The following is a 25,673-nucleotide window of genomic DNA, read 5'->3' on the forward strand; positions in this document are numbered from 1 at the left end:
AAAAAGGTATAATTTTGATTCATTCACACTGGATGGCTATTATTGTGTTGGCTGTTGTCATTTTTTTATATGACCATCTAAGGGAAAAGAGGTCAGTGCCCCTGACTAAATAGTCATGTATTGCATGTTTCAAAAATTCTTGCAACACACAGGTTGAAAATCAGTGTTGTAGATAGAAGAAGGTGGCAGTGATGTTTTACCTTATTTGTTTATGGTCATATAGGCAATATGAATATTGTATTTTTATGTTATTCCCATTTTGCTTTTTTCTTTACCCTCCTTTCTGGTTTTGTACACCAAACTAACTCTCTGACGATCTGAAAAAAGAAGGTAGCTTAGTGAATAAGAAGTTATAATAGAAATAACTACCTGCTGTAACTCTTCCCACTTTTAGAAAGAAGAAATGCCTGTATTTAATCATTTACTTGTTTTATTTTCTTGGTATCCAGATCTGTACATTGTTGAATTGGGAGTAGAGGAAAAAGGCTATTAACTTTCCTTTTAAATTATTTAGTTACTTTATCTTATTTTTGAAATGCCAGATGGCAGAATTTCATGGTTTTATTAACACAAATACATTGTGCACATAAGCTCTCCAATCCTTTTATTCTCTACACAGCCTGGCATTGGGACCAGTGAGTCTGCTGGCCAGCTGGGCTGCTCTTTCCACTGTGGCTTTGTGGCTCCTTCAGGAGACACTGTGAACAGTCTCAGCACAGTAAGATTTGTTGTACATCAGCAGTACTGTAAGTGCTTTGGCATCATTGATCAGGAATTGCCAAAAGCCAGTTGGCAGCGTGTGCTTTGTTTTCTGGTTGCTCCCATAACCAATGCTGGACATCAGTAGCTGGCCCTTGAATCTTGTGCGCACTCTATTTCCTCTGGGTTTCCACCAGTTATGCTTAATTTTGACATACCGATTTGACTGGTGCCAGGTGAACTGCTCCATCCTCTTTTTGATGATCTTGGGTTTCATGAGGGATCTGAGGGCAGGTATGGTGCTGAGTAGGAGGTGGTTGACCAATTCACTTTTAAAAAATTTATTTTAGGAAGAGAGAGACACATGCACACTCCCACATACATTAATTTGTTTTTCCACCTATTTATGTACTCATTGGTTGCTTCCTGTATGTGCCCTGAATGGGGATTAAACCCGCAATCTTAGCCTCTCAGGATGAGGCCCAAACCAACTGAGTGGGTCAGGGCTCAGTCATTTTTTTATTAGATATTTGAAATATGATTTTACAGAGCTTTGACACATGTTAATACATGTTAATAATTTGTAATGGTATGAGAACCTCCAGAAGAATCAGAAAAGACAGTTTGGGAGTAAGTTACATTTCTAAGGAGAAGGACGATATATACCCATCTTGCACTACTGAAAATGGGGAAGACTTCTCACTACAGTTCTTTAACTTCAGTTGCAACTTGGAAGAGCTAACATCTCCTTTTGAACTTAGCATTCTGTACCTTTTCAGTTGTTTGTCTGCATTCTCTTCTCTTCCTGTTGACACACGTTTGGTTTGGGGGGGAGTAGGTGGGGAGAAGGAAGAGTTAACTTTTCATACTTTCGGATCTGCTAGTATTACTTAACTAATTTCAACTAGATGGAAACTTATCTTTTAGAATATTCAATTTGTGATATGCTGCATGCATTATGCATTCATTTTAAGAATTGTAGTGGCATTGATTTATGAATGACATGGATAGCAGATTATTTCCAGTCTAAAATTGCTCTGTTCATTTTTGGACAGAGTAATTACTTGCTAGAGCAATAGTTTTCTCACATGTTATAAGCCATGAGAGTGGTTTGGGAGGATCTGAATGAGTGTTGAATGTAAAGATTTTTAGTGCTACTTGATTTTATTCTTTCTTTCCTTGGAGTGTTGGCAGATTAGTTTGATCTTAAGAGAGGAGAAGAAAAAAGCTGCTTTGCAGTTCCATAGAGACTAGTGATATTAGAGACATTTTAAATTAGGGGCTCAGAAAGCCAGAAGATCTGAGCATTGATATGCTCTTTCTGCATGTATTAATAAATTTAAAATATGTTGTTCATTTAATGTTTAGTTTGTGTGTGGACTTCTGGTTTGGACTTCTTTAAGCTATATGTATATATTGAATCAAGTTATGCCCTTTCAACTGTCATACAATATTTTGAAAAGAGACATTATTTTGAAAATAACAGATGTAGTGTTGTTTTTATGATTGTACAGATGTAATTGGCCAAAAAAATCTTTTGGATCAAAAAAAGAGTTTATCAAATGTAGATTTTTAATTCAGTATGAAAATGTGAGGCAAAGATGGAGGCAGGCATAGGTAGACACGCTGTGCCTCCTCGCACAACCAAAATAAGGACAACAACAATTTAGAAACAAAAAAACAACCAGTACTGACAGAAAATTGAACTGTATGGAAGTCTGACAAGAAAGGAGTTAAAATAGACACATTTATCCAGATCAGTAGGAAGGGTGGAGTTGGGCACTAGACGGAGAGGAGTTGAGGAAAAAAAGTGGTGGCTGGCAGACCCTGGGCATGGGGGTATCAATACATGGACCCAGCGAGGCGGTGAATTATGGAGGGGTATGGCACTCAAGGTGGCTGGCGGACTGGGTGGCCCCACATTCATGGGCAGATGAACCAGGCAAAACTGGGGAGCAAGACAGACTGCACAACCCAGGGCTCCAGTGCGGGGAAATAAAGCCTCAGAATATCAACTGAAAACACCTGTGGGGGTTGAGGTGCAGGGAGAGACTCCAGCCTCACGGGAGTGTTTGTCGGAGAGACCCACAGGGTCCTAGAATGTATACAAACCCACCCACCCAGGAATCAGCACCAGAAAGGCCCAGTTTGCCTGGGGGAAGTGGTGGAAGGGACTGAAATCCAGCAGAGAGCAAGCAAGCGTCATTGTTCCCTCTTGCCCCCACATACAGAGTCACAACCCAGCGACATGGGTTGCCAGCCTTGGTGAACAGCTAAGGCCCCACCCCTCAGTACGTAACAGGTGTGTCAAGACAAAAAATGGTGCGAATCAAAGAACAGATCAAAGCTCCAGAACAAATACAACTAAGTGATGAGAGATAGCCAACCTATCAGAGACACCTTTCAAAGCACTGGTGATCAGGATGCTCACAGAATTGGTTGAATTTGGTAGTAAATTAGATGGAAAAAATGAAGGCTATGCTAAATGAAATAAAGGAAAATGCACAGGGAACCAAGAGTGATGGGAAGGAAACTGGGACTCAAATCAATGGAGTGGACCAGAAGGAAGAAAGAAACATCCCACTAGAACAGAATGAAGGAACAAGAATTCAAAAAAAATGAGGGGAGGCTTAAGAACCTCCAAAACATCTTTAAATGTTCCAACATCCAAATTACAGGGGTATCAGAAGAGGAAGAGCAACAAGTGGAAAACTTATTTGAACAAATAATAGAGAAGAACTTCCCCAATCTGGCAAAGGAAATAGACTTCCAGGAAGTCCAGGAAGCTCAGAGAGTCCCAAAGAAGTTGGACCCAAGGAGAAACACACTAAGGTACAACATAATTACATTAGCCAAGATTAAAATGAAGGGGCAAATCCTAGAAGCAGCAAGAGAGAAGGAGACAGTTACCTGCAAAGGAGTTCCCATCAGACCGTCAGCTGATTTCTCAAGAGACCTTGAAGGCAAGAAGGGGCTGGAAAGAGATATTCCAAGTCATGAAAGGAAAGGACCTACATCCAAGATTAATCTATCCAGCAAAGCTTTCATTTAGAATGGAAGGGCATACAAAGTACTTCCCAGATAAGGTCAAGTTCAAGGAGTTCATCATCATCAAGCCCTTATTATATGAAATGTTAAAGGGACTTATCTAAGAAAAAGAAGATAAAAAACATGTATAGTAAAATGACAGCAAACTCACAATTATTAGCAACCACACCTAAAATAAAAACAAAAGCAAACAAGTAGAACAGGAACAGAACCACAGACATGGAGATCACATGGAGGGTTAGCAATAAGGGAGTGGGAAGGGGGGGAAAGTTACAGAGAAATGTTGCATAGATGGTAGATAGAAAATAGACAGGGGGAGGGCAAGAATAGTATGGGAAATGTAGAAGCCAAAGAACTTACATGTATGACACATGGACATGAACTAAAGGGGAGGAATGTGGATGGGAGGGGATGTGCAGGGTGGAGGGGAATGAAGGGGGGAAAATGGGACAACTGTAATAGCATAATCAATAAAATATATTTAAAAAATAAGCAAGGGGTTGTAAAGGAAAATTTTAAAAAGTGCCTTCTATTTTATTGGTGAGTGTAATTAATAAAAATAATTCAGATAAAAGATTCTTAGCATTTCTGAAATGATGAAGCTTCTGTTCCTAAGACAGTGCTTTTTTTTTACACTATGCATCAGGAAAAAAGCAGCTGGAAGTACCATTTGAAAGAATTCTTTTGTGAGTTACAGGCTCCTTCAAGAGCTACCAGCTTCAGCAATGACTGCTCTTAGAGTCTTAAAAATGTTGGAGCTTGGAAGAGACAAGACAACGTTTTGTCTGGCCTTTTAAAAATATATACCTGAATGGAAAAGGACGTTTCCTTCCCTTGAGCCTTTACATTAAAATGTTCATTTTCCATGGTATTTACTTCATGTGTGAAATTTGTTGTTAAAGGATTATTTAAAAATAGGCAAAATTATGATTTTCATACAAACATGAAATGAACACATGTAAAAGATATTATTGAACTAGTTAATTATTGAAAGAATCAGTAAGATATTAAAAGTAATTCAAAGGAAAATTCAAAGTACTATGCATATATAGGATCAAGAATGCTGAAGTGTATTTGCAGATTGATGTAAAACTGGCCTTTTCCACTTGACATTCCTCCCTTCACTGGTCAGAATCTATTTGATTGTGTATAGAATCCTTTGCATTGCTCTCAGTCAGCTATCTACAACTTACAGATATAAAATAGCTCAAACATCACAAAGGATACCAACCCTGCAGAATCAGATAACTAGGAAGGGTGCACGTTACACAGGACCAATTTTTGCATTGGAGGTGCCCAGTGATCTTTTTGGTTCATTTCAAAGTCTTTCACAGTTTTCTTCACCATAAAAGGTCAAAATAAATGGGTCCGTATTCTGGTTTTTGATAACAAGCCAATGTTTGTTAGTGTGTTTTAAATAAGTATATGTTATTGATTATGCTATTACAGTCGTCCCAATTTTTTCTCCCGTTTATCCTCCTCTGCCCTGCACGCCCTGGCCCCCAGTCCCTTTAGTTCATGTCCATGGGTCATACATGTAAGTTCTTTGGCTTCTCCATTTCCTATATTATTCTTAACCTCCCCTGTCTATTTTGTACCTACCATTTATCCTTCTTATTCCCTTACCTTTTCCCCTATTCTTCCCCCACCAGCTCCTCACTGGTAACCCTCCATGTGATCTCCATTTCTGTGATTCTGTTGCTGTTATAGTTGTTTGCTTAGTTTGGTTTTGTTTTTTTAGGTTCAGTTGTTGATAGTTGTTTGTTGTCATTACTGTTTTGTTCCCAGTTTTGATCTTCTTTTTCTTAGATAAGTTCCTTTAACATTTCATACAATAAGGGCTTGATGATGATGAACTCCTTGAACTTGACCTTATCTGGGAAGTACTTTGTATGCCCTTCCATTCTAAATGAAAGCTTTGCTGGAGCAGTCTTGGATGTAGGCCTTACCTTTCATGACTTGGAATACTTCTCTTCAGCCCCTTCTTGCTTGCAAGGTTTCTTTTGAGAAATCAGCTGAGAATCTTATGGGAAGGAACTCCTTTGTAGGTAACTTTTCTTTTCTCTTGCTGCTTTTAAGATTCTCTTCTTATCTTTGATCTTGGGTAGTATAATTATGATGTGCCTTCATGTGTGCTTCCTTGGTTCTAACTTCTTTGGGACCCTCTGAGCTTCCTGAGCTTCCTGGAAGTCTATTTCCTTTGCCAGATTGGGGAAGTTCTCCTTTATGTTCTCAAATAAATTTTCAGTTTGTTGCTTGTCCTCTTCTCCTTCTGGCACCTCTATGATTAGGGTGTTGGAGCATTTAATGTCCCAAAGGTTCCCAGGCCTCTCATTTATTTGATTCTTGTTTCTTCATTCTGGCCAAATGTTTGTTTATTCCTTCTGCTCAAAATCGTTGATTTGTCTCAGTTTCCTTCCCATCACTGTTATTCCCTGTATATTTTTCTTTATTTCACTTTGCATAGCCTTCACTCTTTCCTCTATTTTGCAAACATACTGAACCATTTCTCTGAGTATCCTGATTACCAGTGGTTTGAACTCTGCATCTGATTGGTTGGCTATCTCTTCATCACTTGGTTGTATTTTTTCTGGAGCTTTGATCTGTTCTTTCATTTGGGTCATATTTTGTGGTGCATCTGTTAATGTAGTAAGGTGCAGAGCCTTAGGTATTCACCAGGGTGGGGCAACCCATGTCTCTGGGTTGTGGTGCTATATGTGGGGGAGGGGTCCAAGAGGGATCAGTGATACTTGCTCAGCTCTCAGCTGGCTTTCAGTCACTTCCCCTGCTACCCACAAGCAACTTGGGCCCTTCTGGTGCTGATTCCCAGGTGGGTGGGTTTGTGTACTAGGACACTGTGGTTCTCTCCAGTGGACTTTCCTGTGAGGCTGGGACTTCATTCTGCCCCCGTAACCCCCATAGGTTTTTATAGCCACAGGTTTTGAGGCTTTCTGTTCCCATGCTGTAACCCTGGGTTGTGTGGTCTATCTCGCTCCCCAGTTGTTCCCCTTCTTTATCTGCACATAAATGTGGGACTGCCTGGCCCACCACCTGCTGCCTTGTCTGCCCCAGTCCTCCAGCCACCACCTTGCTGTGTGTCTTCTCTGCCCCAGCTGCCTGTCTCCACCCCTTCTACCAGTCTGAATGAATGTTTCTTCTTTAACTCCTTGGTTGTCAGACTTCCATACAGTTCTAATTTCTGGCAGTTCTGGTTATTTTTTGTTTTTAAATTTGTTGTTGTCCTTTTGGTTGTGCAAGGAGGCAAAGTCTATCTACCCATGCCTCCATCTTGGCCAGAAGTGCAATGTCTGTTAGTCTTAGGTCCTTACTAGTATTTGTTGTAAATAAAATGTTTTCAAAATGAAAGAAAAGTAAGTTACTCTTAGATGATGTTTTCTATTATTTTAATTGGCATTAGAATACTTCCTCAGATTAGTGTTTGAATATTAAACAGAGACTTAAACTGTAGCTTCAAATGGTTAGGTAGCAAGTTCTGTAACACTGTCCTTGACTTACTATTTTGTAGGCAGTTAATTAGTAAAGACCAGTAGTAATAATTTGAAAGGAGGTGAAACTCCCCTTCCTAATTTTAGTCTATAAGAGTATGTGTTAATTTATTACAACTTTAGCATCTTCCCCATGAAAATACTTCTTACCGTGGAGTTGAACCTAGGGAGAAGAGAGTAAAGGGTTGGCATTTTCTGCTCCAAATTCATACTTACTTTTACTGGACCTTTGCTGCTTCATGATATGTTTATTTTCCTCAGATTTCTTCCCTTGCATATCCCTGATTTTGAAGCACTAGTGTGGTATTGTGGAAAGAAATAGAATTTGTAGTCTTGTAGACCTGGGTTTGAATCACCACCCCACCACTCACCAGCTGTTTGATGAAAATTCTGGAAATTCTTATAATCCCAAGTTCTTCAATTAAATGAATAATAATTACCAAACAAAATTATATGAAATTTGTGTATTGAGGATATACCAGTGTTTGGCACATGTTAGGCAGTAGATGTTAGTTTTCTTACGTATTCCTTCATGCCCTCAAGTCTTCTTGCTTTCTTTCCTGTTTTAAGTATCAGAAGACTTGCAGTCATTTGGTTTGACCTCCCTTATCTTCCCTGTTCTATCTCTGTATTTCTTGTTATCTTTTTTTTGCTTGTTTCAGAAGTATGTTTCTTTTATCTTGCAGCATTCTTGTGAGGATTAAAGAGGGTAATGTGTATAAAATAGCTTAGTGCATTTCCTGGCATGTATTAGGTATTAAATAAAGATTGAGTCCTGGCCAGCTGGCTCAGTTGGTTAGAATGTTTGTGAGTTTGATTTCTGATCAGGGCACATACCTAGGTTGCAGGTTCAACCTCTGTCAGGGTGCATGTTCTCTCTCTCTCTCGCTCTCCCCCCTCCCCCCCTTTCTTCTCTAAACATAACTTTTGGTGAGGATTAAAAAAAAAGATTAAGCCCTGGCTAGTGTGGCTCAGTGGATTGAGTGCTGGCATGCAAAACAAAGGGTTGCTGGTTTGATTCCCAGTCAGGGCACTGTCTGGGTTGTGGGCCAGGTCCCCTGTGGGGGGCATGTGAGTGGCAGCCACACATTGCTGTTTCTTTCCCTCTCTTACTCTTTTCCTTTCCCTCTCTCTAAAAATAAAATTTTAAAAAAAATACTGTGTTTTACAGAAAGTTTAACTTTCAAGGAAAATTTGTTAGCAAAAGCATCTTTCTATTTTTTCATCAGACCATTGTTTTTCCTTTTTAAAAAAAAATAATTTATTTATTTATTTATTTATTTATTTATCTTTTTAGAGGAGAAGGAGAAAGGAAGAGAAACATCAATGTATGTTTGCCTCTAATGCGTCCCCTGCTGGGAGCTGGCCTGCAGGGAACTGGCTTGCAACCCAGGCATGTGCCCTGACTGGGAATTGAACCGCGATCCTCTGGTTCCCAGGCTCATGCTCAAGCCACTGAGCTACACCAGCCAGGGCCTTGTTTTTCCATTTCAGTGATACTCAGACCTTGGTTCTTGAGCCCTGTGTAGGCCTCTCAACACCCATCTTCTTCTAAGACCTCTATTACACTCAATATTAACCAGGATATGAAATCAGAAAAGGTGGCCTTTGTGCTGCCTGTTATTACCAGAACCGATTAGTAGAGACAAGGATTGAATCTTTTTTTTTTTTTAATCTTTAGAGGGGAAGGGAAGGAGAGAGGGAGAGAAATATCAATGTATGGTTGCCTCTTGTGTGTCCCCTGCTGAGAACTGGCCTGCATCCCAGGCATGTGCCCTGACCGGAAATTGAACCTCAGTTGTTTGGTTTGCAGGCCCGTGCTCAATTCACTGAGCTACACCAGCCAGGGCAGGATCGAATCTTTATGGGTGCTTTATTCATAATCTGACAGTCTGAGAAGACATCACATTACGTACTCTAAAAACTATCTTAACATCTTATCTGAAGCTGACCTTTTTCTAAAGAACAGGAATGGGTAGGTAATGGGTTTGGAAAAAGGTTAGTTAGATAAGAGTTGCAGTCAGGCTGTGATTTTCCTAGTATTTCTTTATCCGTTCTTTATCTGCATCACAGATGTTCCCTCCCTGGAACACAGTGGCTCAGGTACCATTGTTACATCCAGTCCTTGCGAGCAAGAAGGGTCGGAGACTGTCGGGTAGTCAAAGATGGTTTATTGGCCAAAGTTTCAAAGTTTTACCTGCGCAGGGGCGAACTCTCGGCGTGTCTCCGGAAACGGGTGCCAAAATGGCTGCAAATGAGAGTCGCACCTAACGCTTACAAGCTAGGGCTTTTATAGGAGCGGAGCAAGCAAGCAGCTTTGCAGAAGCGAGAGGTGGCAGTTAGCAGTTGGCTCAGGGCTATACCAGGGCTCGTGGTCTTACTATGGATTGGCCCGCAGAGCTCGTGATCAGCTCGTGCTCTGGTTGGTGATTGGTTCTGGGGCTCGTGGTCAAGTCATGCCCTGGGGTAAAATTTTCAAATCTTCTGCTGCCTAGCTGGGTGGGGTTTCCCACCTAAGTCTAAAGCAAGCTTTTATTATGCACTCTTCTTCACTTTCTCACCCTTCAACACCATCTCCATTGCTTGTAGACCCCTTGGGGCACAAAGGTTGAATTGCTCGTTGACCTCTTGGAGTCATTGCATTCCAGTTTTTGAGCACGCTTTCCATGTCAACTATGACTGAAGCTAAACTATTTAACTCTTAAATTCCCCTGATTATGCCACAATAGGGTAACCATGCTGTCCTTTTGGTTAATGATAATTAATATGGCACCAAAGACATATTCTTTAATTTTTTATTTTTAAAAATGTTTCATTTATTTTTAGAGAAGGGAGGAAGAGTGGGAGAGAGACATCGATGTACGAGAGAAGCATCAATTGTTTGCCTCTTGCACACTCCTAACTGGGGACCTGGCCTACAACCCAGGCATGTGCTCAGGCTGGGAATTAAACCTGAGACCTTTTGGTTAGCAAGCTGACACTCAATCTACTGAGCCACACTAGCCAGGGTGGCATATTCTTTGAAATACTTCAGTCTCAGTTTTGGTCAGTTGATTCCTCTTTTGTCATTTTAATAAGTAGAGTTGTTTGCAGTTAATATATTAATTTGCCAAAAGTTATTACAAGTTTTCTTGGATTATAGAAGTTTTCTTATCTGTTACTATTCTATCTTATATAGTTTACTGTTAATTGAAAAGTTGGTTAAAGCAGGAGCTAAAAATCATACATACGTACCATATGCATTTTATTTCAGCTTAAAACAAGTAATACATTTATTCACCATCCTTATGATATATTATGTATGAGTCTGCTGATTAGAGTTCTGCATCTTTTTGGCATTAATTACACCCCATGATGTATTGCTTGAAACTTCCAATTACAGCCTTTCTAAGTGTAGTGAGAACTCTTAGTTACTTGAAGCAATGAGTATGGACTCCTCCTAGATTTTTAATTCCCCAAGCTTATTTATGTGTCTCATCACTTATTTATGTCCTCACCTAAACTGAGGACAGTTTTTCAAATTATTTGTATTTAGTCTTCCAGAGCCTTCAACTTAGTTTTTAAAGAAATAGCAACTTTTTTACACTCATAGTTTATTATTTAGTATTTCAGTATAATATGTAGTTGTAATTGTGGGCACGACTGTCATTGAATAGGTCTGATACATCAGATTAGTGTAGAATAGTAGGGGCAGAAAAGCCCCCATGTTAGTGTTCAGCCAGGGGTACAGGCAGTGCATGGTAGGGGGAGTGGAAAATAACGTGTAAACTATTACATTAAGTGGTAAAAGGATGTCTAGCCTATTTGGTCAACTTTTGTATGTAATATATACAGAGTGAAATGCAAAATCTGTAAGGGTACAATTTGATGAATTTTTACCCAGTGAACATACCCATATAACCATTATGCAGATCATGGTAATAGGACATTGCCAGGATCCTAAAAGCCCCCCTGTGCCCTGACCCAGTTTCTCTCCCCCCACAATTCTGACTTCTATTACCATAGACCAGTTTTGTTGGTTTATGACCTTCATATAAATGGAATTGTATAGCATGTACTCTTTTACACCTGACATTTTTCACTGAGCATTGTTTTCAAAATTCATCCATGTTTATTGGTATCTCTTTCTCTTGTACTGTGGGACAATAATGTATTCTGTGAATATACCACAGTTTGTTTATCCATTCTGTCATTCACAGATGTTTAGATTTTTTTCTAGTTCTGGACTCTTATAAATAATGCTGCTAGAAACATTCTCGTACATGCTTTTGGTGCACGTATACATACACTTTTGTTGGGAATGTACTTTGGAGTGGGACATCTGGGTCATAGGACGTGCTTATGTTCCACTAGCATCGTGTGGAACCAGTTACTCCACACTCACCAATGGCCCTTTTAAAAACCTTTATTGTGTACTTCTTTTGTCATTTTATTTATGTTGTGCATTTGGTTTTAAAAAATATTATGCGGAATATTCATGAACCCACCATCTAACCTAATAAGTTTAATACTGAATATTGAGGATATTTTACATATCCTTCTCTCTAATGTCCCCTTGGCTTTCATGGTAGATGCTATTCTAAATTTATTTTTCCTCTTGTCATTGCCTTTTCAAATAATAGTTTTATCTGATAGATGTGTCTCAATAATATATTGTCCAGTATTAGTTATATTTGTAATATAATCTGGAAATTGACTTTTCTTCTTTTTATGCTTAACATTGTATTGCTGAGATTTATCCATATTGTTACATATAGTTGTAGTTGACTCATTTTCTCTGTAGTGTAATACATCATTTAGTGAGTATATCATAGTTTATTCATTTTCCTGTCAATGACATTTAGGTTGTTTCCATTTCTTACTGTTATAAATGACTTCCTTGTGTTTTTGCATGTACCATGATGAGAATTTCTCTTAGTTCTTAATGTAATTTTTGGGTCATAGGATTGATAAATGCTTTACTTTAGAGAATTACACCTATACTCCAAAGAAGTTGTACCAGTTTACATTCCTATCAGTAGCAGATCAAAGACAAGATCATTTTCATTTTGAGAGAATTTGAGATTACAACTTCAATTACTTTTAGAGGCATAGGGTTATTTAGATTTTCTATTTTTGTGTGTGCCTGTTCAGTAATTTTTATTTTTCAAGAAACTTATTCTCTAAATTTTCAAATGTACTTATATAACATTTTTGTATTATATTTTTGTCTGGAAATCTATACTGATCCTTTTTTTAAAGATTTATTCATTTATTTTTAAAGAGAGGAAAGGGGGGTGAGAAATAGCGGGAGAGAAACACCGATGTGTGAGAGAAACATGGATCAGTTGCCTCTCACTCAGCCCCAGGCTGGGACCTGGCCCAGGACCCAGAGATGTGCCCTGACTGGGAATCGGAGCAGCAACTTTTCAGTCTGTGGGATGATGCCCAACCCACTGAGCTACACCAGTCAGGCCTATACTGATTCTTTAAAAAAAAAAAGTGTTGGTATTGGTATTTATGCTTTATTTCATTTTCCTCAATCAGTATTTATAGTGATTTTTTGCTGGGTCAAGAAATCAACTTTTTCTTTTTCTTTTTTGAAAAGCTATATACAGTATTTTTTTTATCATTTTAATTTTTCTATTACAGTTCCAATTTTTCTTGATTTGGCTTCATCTGCCCATCCCATCCCCTACTCCCAAGCAATTTCCACACTGTTGTCCATGTCCATGGGTCATTCATACATGTTCTTTGACTAGTTCCTTCCTCTTCGTTCCACAATTATACCCCTTCCCCCTCTACTCTGGTCACTTTCAGTCTGTTCCATGTTTCTTTGCCTGTGCTTCTATTTTGTTCATTAGTTGATTTTTTAAAATATATTTTATTAATTATGCCATTACAGTTGTTCTATTCCCCCCTTATTCCCCTCCACCCTGCACACCCCCTCCCCCACCATTCCCCCCTTTAGTTTATGACCACGTGTCTCAAGTTCTTTAGATTCTATAAGAATAGTATATTTAGATTCTATACTATTCTTACCCTCCCCCCTATCTATTTTCTACCTACCATCTGTGCTACTTATTTTCTGTACCTTCACCCCCCTTCTCCTTCTCCCACTCCCATGTTGCTAACCCTCCATGTGATCTTCATTTCTATGGTTCACTCCTGATCTAGCTGTCCTCTTAGTTTGCTTTTGTTTTAGGTGTGGTTCTTAATAACTGTGAGTTTGCTGTCCTTTCACTGTTCATCTTTTTTATCTTCTTTTCCTTAGATAAGTTCCTTTAACATTTCATATAATGAGGGCTTGGTGATGATGAACTTGAATTTGATCTTATCTGAGAAGCACTTTATCTGCCCTTCCATTCTAAATGAAAGCTTTGCTGGATAGATTAATCTTGGATGTAGGTCTTTGATTTCATGAGTTGGAATACTTCTTTCCAGCCCCTTTTTGCCTGTAAGGTCTCTTTTGAGAAATCTGCTGACAGTCTGATGGGAACTCTTTTTTTTTTTTTTTTTTTTTTTTAAATTAAATTTATTTATTTTTTTGAATTGATTATGCTGTTACAGTTGTTCTATTCCCCCCTCCATTTCCCTCCGCCCTGCCTCCCCAACCCCACCATTACCCCCCTTTAGTTTATGTCCATGTGTCTCAAGTCCTTTAGGTTCTATATTTCCCAAACTATTCTTGCCCCCCCCCATCTATTTTCTATCTACTGTCTATGCTACCTGTTTTCTGTACCTTCTCCCCCCTCTCCTCCTCCCATTCCCCTGTTGCTAACCCTCCTTGAGATCTTCATTTCTGTTTCCACTCCTGCTCTAGCTGTCCTTTTAGTTTGCTTTCGTTTTAGGTGTGGTTGTTAATAACTGTGGGTTTGTTGTCCTTTCACTGTTCATGTTTCTTTATCTTCTTTTTCTTAGATAAGTCCCTTTAACATTTCATATAATAAGGGCTTGGTGATGATGAACTCCTTGAATTTGGTCTTATCTGAGAAGCACCTTATCTATCCTTCCGTTCTAAATGAAAGTTTTGCTGGGTAGAGCAATCTTGGTTGTAGGTTTTTAGATTTCATAACTTGGAATATTTCTTTCCAGCCCCTTCTTGCCTGTAAGGTCTCTTTTGAGAAATCTGCTGACAGCCTGATGGGGACTCCTTTGTAGGTGACTGTCCCCTTAGCTCTTGCTGCTTCCAGGATTCTTTCCTTCATTTTAATTTTGGCTAATGTAATTATAATATGCCTTGGTGTGTTTCTTCTTGAGTCCAACTTTTTTGGTACTCTCTGGGCTTCTTGGATTTCTTGGAAGTCTATTTCCTTTGCCAGATTGGGGAAATTTTCTTTTATTATTTGTTCAAATAGTTTTTCCACTGGTGGTTGTGTCTTTCCCCCCTTCTGGTACCCCTATAATTCGGATATTGGAGCGTTTAAAGATGTCCTGGAGGTTCCTAAGACTCTCCTCATTTCTTTGAATTCTTGCTCCTTGACTCTTTTCTGCTTGTCCATTATTAGCTTTCTTCTGGACCCTTGCATTGATTTGAGTCCCAGTTTCCTTTTCATCTCTATGGGATTCCTGTGGAATTCCATTCATTTCCCTTAATTTAGCCTCCATATGTTTCTCTAATTTGTGGCTGTAATCCACCAAATCTGTGAGAAAGGTGATGACCAGTGTTTTAAACTGTGCATCTGAGAGTTTTGCTATTTCTTCGTCATTTAGATTTATCTCTGGGGCTTTGAGTTCTGCCTGCGACATTTTTGGTCTGTTCTGGCCCTTTAAGTGGGACAAGCGGCGCCTTGGAGTCCCAGGTCGCTGGGTTGTGACGCTGTATGTGGGGGTGTGGTCAGAGCGGGAAATGGCCGCCGCCGCCGCCGCCGCCGCCGCCGCCGCCGGCTGGTCCAACCGCTTACTCCCTCACTCGCGCACAACCAGAGTCAATTCGTTGCCACCGCCTCCCCACTGTGTCGCTCCCCCGGTGGGCTGCTCGGCGGCTCACCAGGTCCAATCCTGGGTTTGGAACCCGCGTAACTGGATTCGCGCGCCGATTCCGCGCCGGTCCGACCGAGCCCTCCTTTGTAAGTCCTCACCGGACACTGGTTTCGCACCTTAGTAGGTCAGGCTGAAGAATTTGTTGTTAGCGGACTTCCGAAAAGTTCAGTTTTCCGTGTTCTGGTTGTGTTTTGTGATGCTAATATTTAGTTGTCCCTAAACTTGGTTGTGTGAGGAGGCAGGCACATCCAGCTAAACCTCCATCTTGGCGGAAGTCTGATGGGAACTCTTTTGTAGGTGACTGTCCCCTTATCTCTTACTGCTTCTAGGATTCTCTCCTTCATTTTAATCTTGGCTAATGTAATGATGATGTGCCTTGGTGTATTCCTTCTTGGGTCCAACTTCTTTGGGACTCTCTGAGCTTCCTGGATTTCCTGGAAGTCTATTTCCTTTGCCAGATTGGGGAAAATGTCCTTTATTATTTGTTCAAATAAGCTTTCCAATCATGGCTGTTCCTCTTCCCCTTCTTGTACCCCTGTAATTTGGACTTTGGAGCGTTTAAAGATGTCCTGGAGGTTCCTTAGCCTCTCCTCATTTTTTTGAATTCTTGTTTCTTCATCCTTTTCTTTTTGGTCATTTTTTCCTCTTTCTGGTCCACTCCTTTGATTTGAGTCCCAGTTTCCTTTCCATTACTATTGGTTTCCTGTGTATTTCCATTCATTTCACTTAGTTTAGCCTTCATATGTTCCTCTAATTTGTGGCTAAAATCAACCAGTTCTGTGAGCATCCTGATCACCAGTGTTTTGAACTGTGCCTCTGATAGGTTGGCAATTTCTTGTTCACTTAGATTTATGGGCTCTGGGGCTTTGAGTTCTTCTTGAGCCATGTTTTGATCTGTTCACGCCTGTTACATGTGAGGAGAGGAGCCTTAGTTGTTCACCAGGGTGGGGCCACCCAGGTCGCTCGTTTGTGACTTTGTATGTGGGGGCAGGGTCAGAGAGGGAGCAATAGCAGTCCCCTCTTCTCCTTTCCGCCGCTGGGGCCTGCACGGTCTGTCTCACTGCTCGCTCCTTTGCTGGTTTTATCTGCGTGCAAATGTGTGACCGTAGTTAGCCAGCCGCCTTGCGCCTTCACATGGTCATCTGGTCCCTACCCCACACCTGGGATTCGCCTTGGCTGCCTGGGTCAGGGGATCTTTTTTGCCCGACCCACTCCGCTGCTGGCCCCTCTTACCTGTCTAGATGAGTGGTTCATTGTTGTTGGACTCCTGTATTGTTCAATTTTCTGTGGTTTGGCTGTGTTTATTGTTGCTAAAACTTTGTTGTTTTTATATTTGGTTGTGTGAGAAGGCAAAGTGTTTCCACCTACACCTCCATCTTGGCGGAAGTCAAGAAATCAACTTTTCTTTTATATTTTTATCTTATTGCATTAAAATTTTTAAAAATTATGACAAAGTACATATAACGTAAAATTGACTGCTTTAAAGTATACAGTTCAGTTACATTAAGTACATGCAGGTTGTTGTGCAGTTATCACTGATTTTATCTCCAGAACCTTTTAATCTTCCCAAACTGAAACCGTATCCACTAAACACTTAATTCCTCATTCGTCTCTCCCCACAACCCCTGGCAACTATCATTCTACTTTGTATGATTTTGACAATTCTAGGTACCTCATACAAATGGAATTATACAGGGATTGTCTTTTTGTGATAGGCTCGTTTCACTTAGCATGTCCCCAGGGTTTATACATGTTTTAGCATGTCTCAGAATTTTCTTCCTTTTTTAAGGCTGAATAATAGTCCATCTTTCATAATTTTTGACCTAAATTGTTTATTAGGTAAGAATTGTACAAACATTACTTATATTAGTGGTAATGGTGGAGCTGGAAAGTATTGCGCCTTCTCCAAGCGAGAACCACCAGTAGTGTGGTGGAACTTGTGTCCTTTCCAAAAAGGCCACGGCTCTTGGGACCCACAGGTATCAGTTCTCACATCTCCCTGGGGTTGTGGACTGTTTGGTGATCCAGTGGGTGTCAGGAATCCTTCTGATAGTGTTACGGAATGGCTCAGTGAGGATAACCTCAAAGAGTGTGTGTGTAGAATCTCCCCCAACCCAGTAAGAATTCAGACTCTCAGAACCACACAGTGGCTTGCAGCTCGCTCCTGGACAACAGACAAGGCTTTCAGCAAACTAGCTGATTACCACCGTGGGGGACAGGCTTGCTATGGGTTGCACCCTTAGAAGCTTGGCATTTGTGGCCACCACCTCAGCCACCAATCTGATACATTACATAACCTTGCTTGGCCTTGTATCCCAGCCTGCCCTCCATGTGGGGCTGGGTGAGGGTGAGTATTGCTGGCGGCGTACACTGAGAAGAAAGTGCGGTACATTGGATTGCTTCTTTCTCCGTAGCTCCTGGGTGTACTTGTAAGTGCCGACATTTGCTTACCTGATGGCTGCGTCCAGATGGAAAAGCTGATAATTTTTTATTACAGACATCGACACATAGTAGATTCACGTTCAGTACTTATTAGTTGGTCAGTTAATAATGTTTGTTTAGTTAGCAGGGATGTTATAAATCACTTTCTATGTGCATGGAATCTCCCTTTATGGATTGGAATCCATGAATAAAAAGTTGCTTTTAGTTACCTTGTTCTGTTTTTGCCTACTAACTGTCTCTGTTCCCTTGAGCTGCTTATGCCTCTGCTTTGGGGAGATGGGAAGAATGGAGTTTATATATGCATGTATATGGGGATGAGGATGAAATGGTCAGTATTGTTGAGGATAATTTGGCTCCATTGGGTTTGGGAAGAGCCACCTGCATGAGGAGGAAGATACAGACAACTCTAACCACCCAGCTAGCAGTGAAATAGGAAGAGACAAACGTATATATTCCTTCTCTCCTCCTCTTGAGCCCCCTTTACTCCCGCACTTACGGCTGCCACTGATGACTAATGTGGAGCAGTTTGGAGGGTCCTATAACTTAATAGTAGTAAAGAGGAGTTGTGGTATCACAGAGTTTCTGATTTTCCATCTAAATTGTATTTTAAATTTTCAGAATTCTTTTTGGCTCCAGTTTCCAACTTTATATTGTTTCAATTCAAGGTTTTTATTAACAAAAAATAATTTATTGGTTTTTCTAAGTGAAAATTTTATTTTCCAAAATAAAGTTTATGGTGATCAGACCTTATAATTATGGGAGAGATTTTAGATTAGAGTGGCATATGGATCAAAAAATGCCAATAAATAAAGACATTTATTGAGGAAACAGGCTTTGAAAAGGCCTCACATTCCCCTTTTTTAACTTAAGGAAATAATTTTTTTGGTTCCTAACTATTTGTAGAATATATCAGTTCATTAATTTGGATCTCTTCTTTTTCTTATTACTTTATAAAGCTAATGAGAATGGTATTTATTGGCTAACTGATGATATTGTAGAATAATAGTTTTGGTTACTTTCTTACAACCAAAACTCTTTAAAAATCAGAAAAAATTTTTCACTTGGCACTTCCCATTTTCTTGTTTTTGGTTAGCATTTTGTAGATTTTTAAAAAAAGATTTTATGTATTTTTAGAGAGGGGAAGGGAGGGAGAAAGAGAGGGAAACATCAATGTGTGGTTGCCTCTTGCGCGTCACCTACTGGGGACCTGGCCTGCAACCCAGGCATGCACCCTGACTGGGAATTGAACCATCAACCCTTTGGTTCTCAGGCTGGCACTCATTCTACTTAGACACACCAGCCAGGGCCTTGTCTTGTAGGTCTTGATGACATATATCTTGAACTTGTTGAGTGGTTTTAAATTTTTTCATGTATTGATTTGAAAGAGAGAGAGGGAGAGAGAGAGAGAGAGAAACATTCATTTTGTTGTTCGGCTTATTTACGCATTCATTGGGTGATTCTTTTGTGTGCCCTGACCAGAGGAGGAACCTGCAGCCTTGATGTATAGGTTTGACATCTAACCAGCTGAGCTACCTGGCCAGGGCCTGTTCATTGGGCTTCTGAGTTCAAACAAATATTATCTGGAGTCAATGGAGGGTTTTCAGTTTTGATTTAATTTACTGGGGAGGAGTCTGTTTTAAAAAAAGTATTAAAACTTTTTGAACAGATAAACTGTTTATACAGTTCCAGTATTAAAAAAATGGTAGATTGAAAGGTACCTTTGTTTCCTATTTTTAAGTTTTTATTCCTCAGTAGATCACTATTGTTGCTGGTTTCTTGTTTATCCTTCCAGATATACAATATGTATATGAATATAAGTGAGTATAACTATATTCTTCTCCCCGTCCTATTCATTTAAAAATAGATCTTACTATATCAATATACAAAAAACTTTCTCTTTTCTCAAAAATATTTGCATATCCGTGTGTGGATGAACCCTCATTTATTAAATTACTGTTTTCTTGATGTACAATTAGGTTATTTCCAAGCTTTTGCTCTTATGTGTAATATTGGATAACTTTGAACACATCAGTTCACACATTTGCAAATGTGTTTGTAGGGTAAATTCCTATAAATTGTCTTGCTGTATCAAACAGAATATGCATTTTTGACTTTGATAACTAATATTTAGTTGTCTTCCATAGGTATTACACAAATTTACACTCTCACTTAGATATGAGGGGGCCTGTTTTTTCGTAGCCTTTCTACCAGTGTGTGATTATTTTGGATATTTGCCAGTCTGAGGGTAAGAAATGGTGTCTTAGTAGTTTTAATTTGCATGAAATAGGTCAAAGTGTTTTTTAGTCTAAGTATACACATACACAGTATAAGAAATCAAATAATATCATAAGGCCTAAAAAAATTATTAAAAAAAATAGTCCTCTGCTCTCCCCTCCCAATTCTCTATTCTAGCTTTCCATGAGTAATCATAAACATTTCTTCTAGTATTAATCTCCATATTTCTGATTAACACAGCAATACTCACTGACTTTCTCATCTTTTCAGGGACAGTCCTATTATGGAAGATGAGGATTTAGTTGTCTTCCCTCCTCACCTGTCCCCTCTTTTTTCCTGGTTCTATGGATAGGTAGATTTTGTAACAGTCTGTATTTTAAAATTTAAAATAACTGCAAGTACCTTTGTATGTAGCCCAATTAATTATTTATTAGTGTCAGGTGCTTATAATGCATGCCAATACTCCAAGACTTGAAAATTATACTCTCTGTATCTTTAGAGTGCTTTGGATTATGATTTCCTAATTGCACATCATTTAAATTTTATGGCATTGCCATTCTAAACTCTAATGATAACTGTAATTATGACCTATTGCTGGTAACCCATAGTCTTGGTAAAGTTCTAATTTGTTTGTTAATTAACATATATAATCTATGATTCTTGGAACCTTTTAGTTTTGGGGGGCACATCTTGCAGTTAATATCAGCCATTATTTATTGAGTGGTTGTCAGTGAGTGTCAGGCATTACTCTAAGTACTACATCTGTATGAACTCCTTTAAACCATTGAACAACCTTGTGAGGAAGATACTGCATTATTTGCATTTTTAAGATGGAGAAACTGAGACACAGGAAAGGTAAGTAGCTTGCTTGCAGTCATTCAGCTAGGAGGTGGAGGAGCTGGGATGGAAACCTGGCAGTCTGGCTCTAAAGCCGTCACTTACCCACTCTGCTACACTGCAGTCACATGTGTGTTAATGGTACACTCAGGCTCAGCAGACAGTGTGCTTTGGTGGTTTTCCACTACTGGTGATGGATTTCTGCTAATCCATCTATGCATAACATTTCTCATTTCTGTTTTTTCAAACCAATGTATTCCTCAAGATTTTTTTAAAAATAATTAAAAAATTTAAATTGTGGTAAACACCACATAATATAAAATTTACCATCTTAACAGTTTTTAATTCTACAGGTCAGCAGTGTTAAGTATATTTACATAGGTGTGTAACAGCTGTGCAGAACTTCTTCCGGGTGAAATACTGAAACTCTCTGTTAAATAGCAATATCCAATTCCTGCTCCCTCCAGCCCCTGGCATCTACTATTCTACTTTCTGTTTCTATGAATTTTACTACTTTAGATTCCTCATATAAGTAGAATCATACAGTAGTTGTCTATTATGTGACTGACATTTCATTTGGCATAATGTCCTCAAGATTCATCCATATTGTTGCATGTGATGGGATTTCTTCCTTTTTAAAAGCTGAATAATATTATCTAATTGCCTGTCACCGGACACTGGGGATTGTTTCTACCTCTTGTCTAATATGAATGTTAAGAAACTCCGTATAGTGGAGTTTTTCATAGTGGTTGAACCATTTTACATTCCCACCAATAGTGTACAAGGGTTCCAATTCCTCTACATCCTTACCAACACATTTTCTTTTTGTAGCAGCTATCCTAATGGGTATGAGATGATACCTCATTGTGGTTTTGCTTTCTATTTCTCTAATGAGTGGTGTTAATCATATTTTCATAAGCTTGTTGATCATTTGTGTATCTTCTTTGGAAATAGCTATTCAAGTCCGTTGCCTGTTTTTAAATTGGGGTTTTTGTTGTTGTTGTTAAGTTGTAGGAGTTCTCAGTGTATTCTGGGTAGTAACCCCTTGTCAGATAAATGATTTGCAAATGTTTTCTTCCTTCTGGCTTCGATAACCTGTCTTCTACTTTCTCTCTTTCCCATCCCTTTCAACCCATTCTGGGTGTGTGTGTGTGTGTGTGTGTGTGTGTGTGTGTGTGTGTGTGTGTGTGTGTGTGTGTGTGTGTGTGTGTCTTGTGCTCTCTATTGTTGTGATTTGAAATGAAAAATAAGTATAAAAATTAACAATAAATCAAAGTAATAGGTTTTAAAACAGCATATTCATCCTCTTCCCATTTCCCCACTGAGAGTCACCAGCCATTCCCTTAGGCTCAGGGTGCCTAGGAACCAGTAGCATGTCTGTCTAGCTGCTACTGGGGGTAAGGTCTGTGACCATCGACTTCTTCTTTTTTTTAATCCTCACTTGAGGATATGTATATTGATTTTAGAGAGAGGGTAAGGGAGAAAGAGAGAGAGGAATTGATCTTGTTCAATTGCCTCCTGTATGTGCCCTGACCCGGAATCAAACCCACAACTTTTTGGTGCATGGGACAGTGCTCCATCCAACTGAGTCACCCAGCCAGGGCAGCAATGGACTTCTTTAGAGCAAAACTAACTGAAGGCAGAATGGGATTCACTAGTTTTCTTAGCTTTAAGTTCTAACTCACAGAAGTAACTAATCCCAGACTGACCGTTTTGAATTGGCTTTAATACTTAATAAGCACCTTTCTGCACTACCAAGAGAAGGGCCTCAATGGCATTGTGTTCTCGGTTCCCATGTAAGGGAAAGGGAAACTCCTACTGTGCCTGCAGGCCTTGACGTCCTGCAAGTGAAGGAGGAGGATGTCCTCCAGTTCCTTGCCACAGGAACCCACTTAGGTGGTGCCAACCTTGACTTCTGAGTGGAACAGGACAGCTACAAAAGGAAAAGTGAAGGTTGATGGAAAATCAACAGCTTCTAAAAGTTGAAAAAAATACCTTAATAAGCAGCAACAAATTAATACAGATTTAATAATTTCCATTTCCTTTTTAATATATCCATTCATTATTGATAACCCGTTTCCCCACACTTCAGGTGTTGCATGCATTATGTTCACATTTTGGGAAAAAATGCGTGACAGAATGGTTCCTTACATACAAATGGAGTCACTTGGCCAAGAGTATCCTTTGGGTTTTTTTCTCTTAGTTTTTACAGAAAAATTTTTAGTTTTTTAGTTGTATTTTATGTAAAGTGTACAAATCTTAAGAGTACATACAGCTCAATGAATTTGTTTTTCATTTTCATTTATTTTCTTAATGTTCAAGTACAGTTGTCTCAGCTCAGTGCATTTTTATACAGGTGTGCACCCATGTAAGTACCACACAGATCAAGATATAGAACATTTTACCCTTACAAAGTTCTCTGTGTTCATTCTCAGAGGGAACCAACCCTCCCTTTGGAGAAGGGATGTAATGGCACTTTTATTAGAATGATACAGTTCTTTTTCTAGCAATGCTTTTTTCCTTAAAGATCTGAATTTCATCCTAAAATCTAATAAAATGCTTTCTGTCAGGCCCACACTATCCACCAGTAAATTCCGTGTGTTCCATAGGCTTTGACGGGACTCTCCAGTGAGGGTCAATGCTGTGAAAGAGGGTCAGCTGCAGAGTTTCAGCTGCCTTTCCTCAGGTCCCATAGTGGTTTTCAGAGGCTCTTCTTACTCTTGATGGATTTTTAAAAAGCTTTCCCAGGGCTATTGATTCATCCCTTCATTTTCCTCCCACATTGGGAAGTAGCTCATATAAGGTTACTTTCATTTCCTTCTTGGGTTGCATTTTATAAAATATTTTTTCTGTCAGGTGCTAGGTATAAGTTCTGTAATCCATCATGCTTTCTTTACCCAGAAATCTTGGGCATGTATTTTTAAAAGGTTTAATAAAGTGGAAAAAATAGCACTTGTATCTTTTACAATTTATCGAAGCTTCGTGCAGAATGAACTAATCCAAATTTTGGTTCCTTCATGTGCCATCCATTCGCCCTTGCTCCCAAGTTTCTTGCCACTGTATTTAATCTGGGAAACCTGAGGAGAGATTAGAAATAGGAAATTCCAGAAGGGAAAAGACCCTTGGCTTGGACAGGAAGAGCAGGTAGTAAGAAAGATCTTAAGCAGTGATAAAAGGTAATATTTTAGTTTGTGAAGCAGAGGTCTGTATAAAATATTTGAGGTAGACACAAAATATAAGATGACTAAGAAAATATGCTTTCTGAAATAAAAAGATGGTTTGATTCTAAGATTAAAGTTTCTAAAGGAGCAAAACATTGTATTTACAGGTATATACACACACATACATGTTTAGAATACTTTTCTTCTAATCACTAGTTTTGTTTAGAAAAAAATACAAAATAAAGCCTGTGGAGATCTCTTAGAAATTTTGTACAGACAGCTATTACTATAACAGTAAATATGTGTTGTTGTTTTTTCCTCCAGAACCTCCCTGGAAACAGAGACATGAATGTCTGCGACTATACTTCTTGACAAGAAGTTAATAGAAGGAAAGGAGATCACCAGTTAGAGAGCAGAATTTCAAGTAACCAGGATTTGGTATTTATTACCTCCAACCATAGACTTCCCTTGCCTACCTTTAAATCAGAGAGAACTACAATCAGAACCCAGACAAGGCAAAAGAATACACTTCTTCTGTATCTTTTGAGATCAAAGACACTACAATGTCTAGGAAACAAAACCAGAAGGGTAAGATTATATGTGGGCATAAATTGTTAAAAGCATAGTTGTGAAGTAATGATCGTCATTTGTATTTTTTAAAAACGTTCTCTTACTACTGATAATTACAACTTTTTGTAGTGACAAATTAATTTTATTGTTTTAACAGTTTATTTTTATTGTATTTTTTCTTTTACCATTTATCTCCCTTATACCCTCTTCCACCTCTGCCCATACACCCCCCACAGTCACCAACACGGTTGTCCACGTCCGAGTCCTTTTTCTTTTTGACTCAATCCCTCCACCCCACAAACACCAACCCCCCCCAGAGCTGTCAGCCTGCTCTCTATCTATGAGTGTGTCTCTGTTTTGCTTGTTAGTTCAGTTTGTTCATTATATTCCACATATAAGTGAAATTATGTTGTATTTGTCCTTCTCTGACTGGCTTATTTCACTCATCATAATGTTCTCCAGGTCTATCCATGCTGTCACAAAGGGTAAAATTTCCCTTTTTATAGCCAAGTAGTATTCCACTGTGTAAATGTACCACAGCTATTTTATCCACTTATCTACTGATGGACACTTGGGCTGCTTCCAAATCTTGTCTATTATAAATAACACTGCAATGAACATGGGGGTGCTAACATTCTTTTGAACCAGTATTTCAGGTTTTTTAGGATAAATTTGCAGAAGTGGAATCACTGGGTCATAAGGCAGTTCTATTTTTAATGTTTTGAAGTATCTCCATACTGTTTTCCGCAGTGGCTGCAACCAATCTGCATTCCCACAAACGGTGCAAAAGGGTTCCTTTTTCTCTGCATCCTTGCCAGCACTTGTTTGTTGATTTATTGATGATAGCCACTCTGACAGGTGTGAGGTGGGTATCTCATGGTGGTTTTAATTTGCATTTCTCTGATAATTAGTGCCATTGAGCATCTTTTCATGTCTCTTGACTATGTGTATGTCTTCTTTAGAGAAGTGCCTAGTCAAGTCTTTTGCCCATGTTTTAATTGGAGGCACTGAATTAAGTAATTGAAGAAGATACAAATAAGTGGAAGCACATACTGTCCTCGTGGATAGGAAGAATTAACACCCTTAAAATGTCCATACTACCCAAAGCAATCTAGAGATTCAACACAATTCCTATGAAGATACCAAAGATGTATTTCATAGAACTAGAACAAATATTTCAAGAATTTATATGGAACCACGAAAGACCCTAAAT

The 25,673-nt window shown here is 39.1% G+C and overlaps 1 protein-coding gene and 1 pseudogene across 8 annotated transcripts in view; one reads left to right on the plus strand and one right to left on the minus strand.

The window, feature by feature from the left end:
- SPATS2 (spermatogenesis associated serine rich 2) overlaps positions 1-25,673 on the plus strand; it is a 114,305-nt gene that overhangs the window by 32,356 nt on the left and 56,276 nt on the right. For 7 of the 8 annotated variants that reach the window (XM_037136221.2, XM_037136175.2, XM_037136179.2 and 4 more), the window contains one exon: positions 24,215-24,478. In XM_037136221.2, coding sequence (XP_036992116.2) covers positions 24,454-24,478 — 25 coding nt within the window. In that variant the 5' untranslated portion in view covers positions 24,215-24,453. Of the gene's footprint in view, positions 1-19,395; positions 19,475-24,214; positions 24,479-25,673 lie in introns of those variants that run through there. The other variant, XM_037136199.2, reaches the window with a different exon arrangement.
- Positions 605-9,921, minus strand: LOC119041541 (60S ribosomal protein L32-like; annotated as a pseudogene).

This window comes from Artibeus jamaicensis, unplaced genomic scaffold (assembly GCF_021234435.1).
Source record: "Artibeus jamaicensis isolate MK-2021 breed Jamaican fruit bat unplaced genomic scaffold, CSHL_Jam_final contig_233, whole genome shotgun sequence".
NCBI lineage: Eukaryota > Metazoa > Chordata > Mammalia > Chiroptera > Phyllostomidae > Artibeus > Artibeus jamaicensis.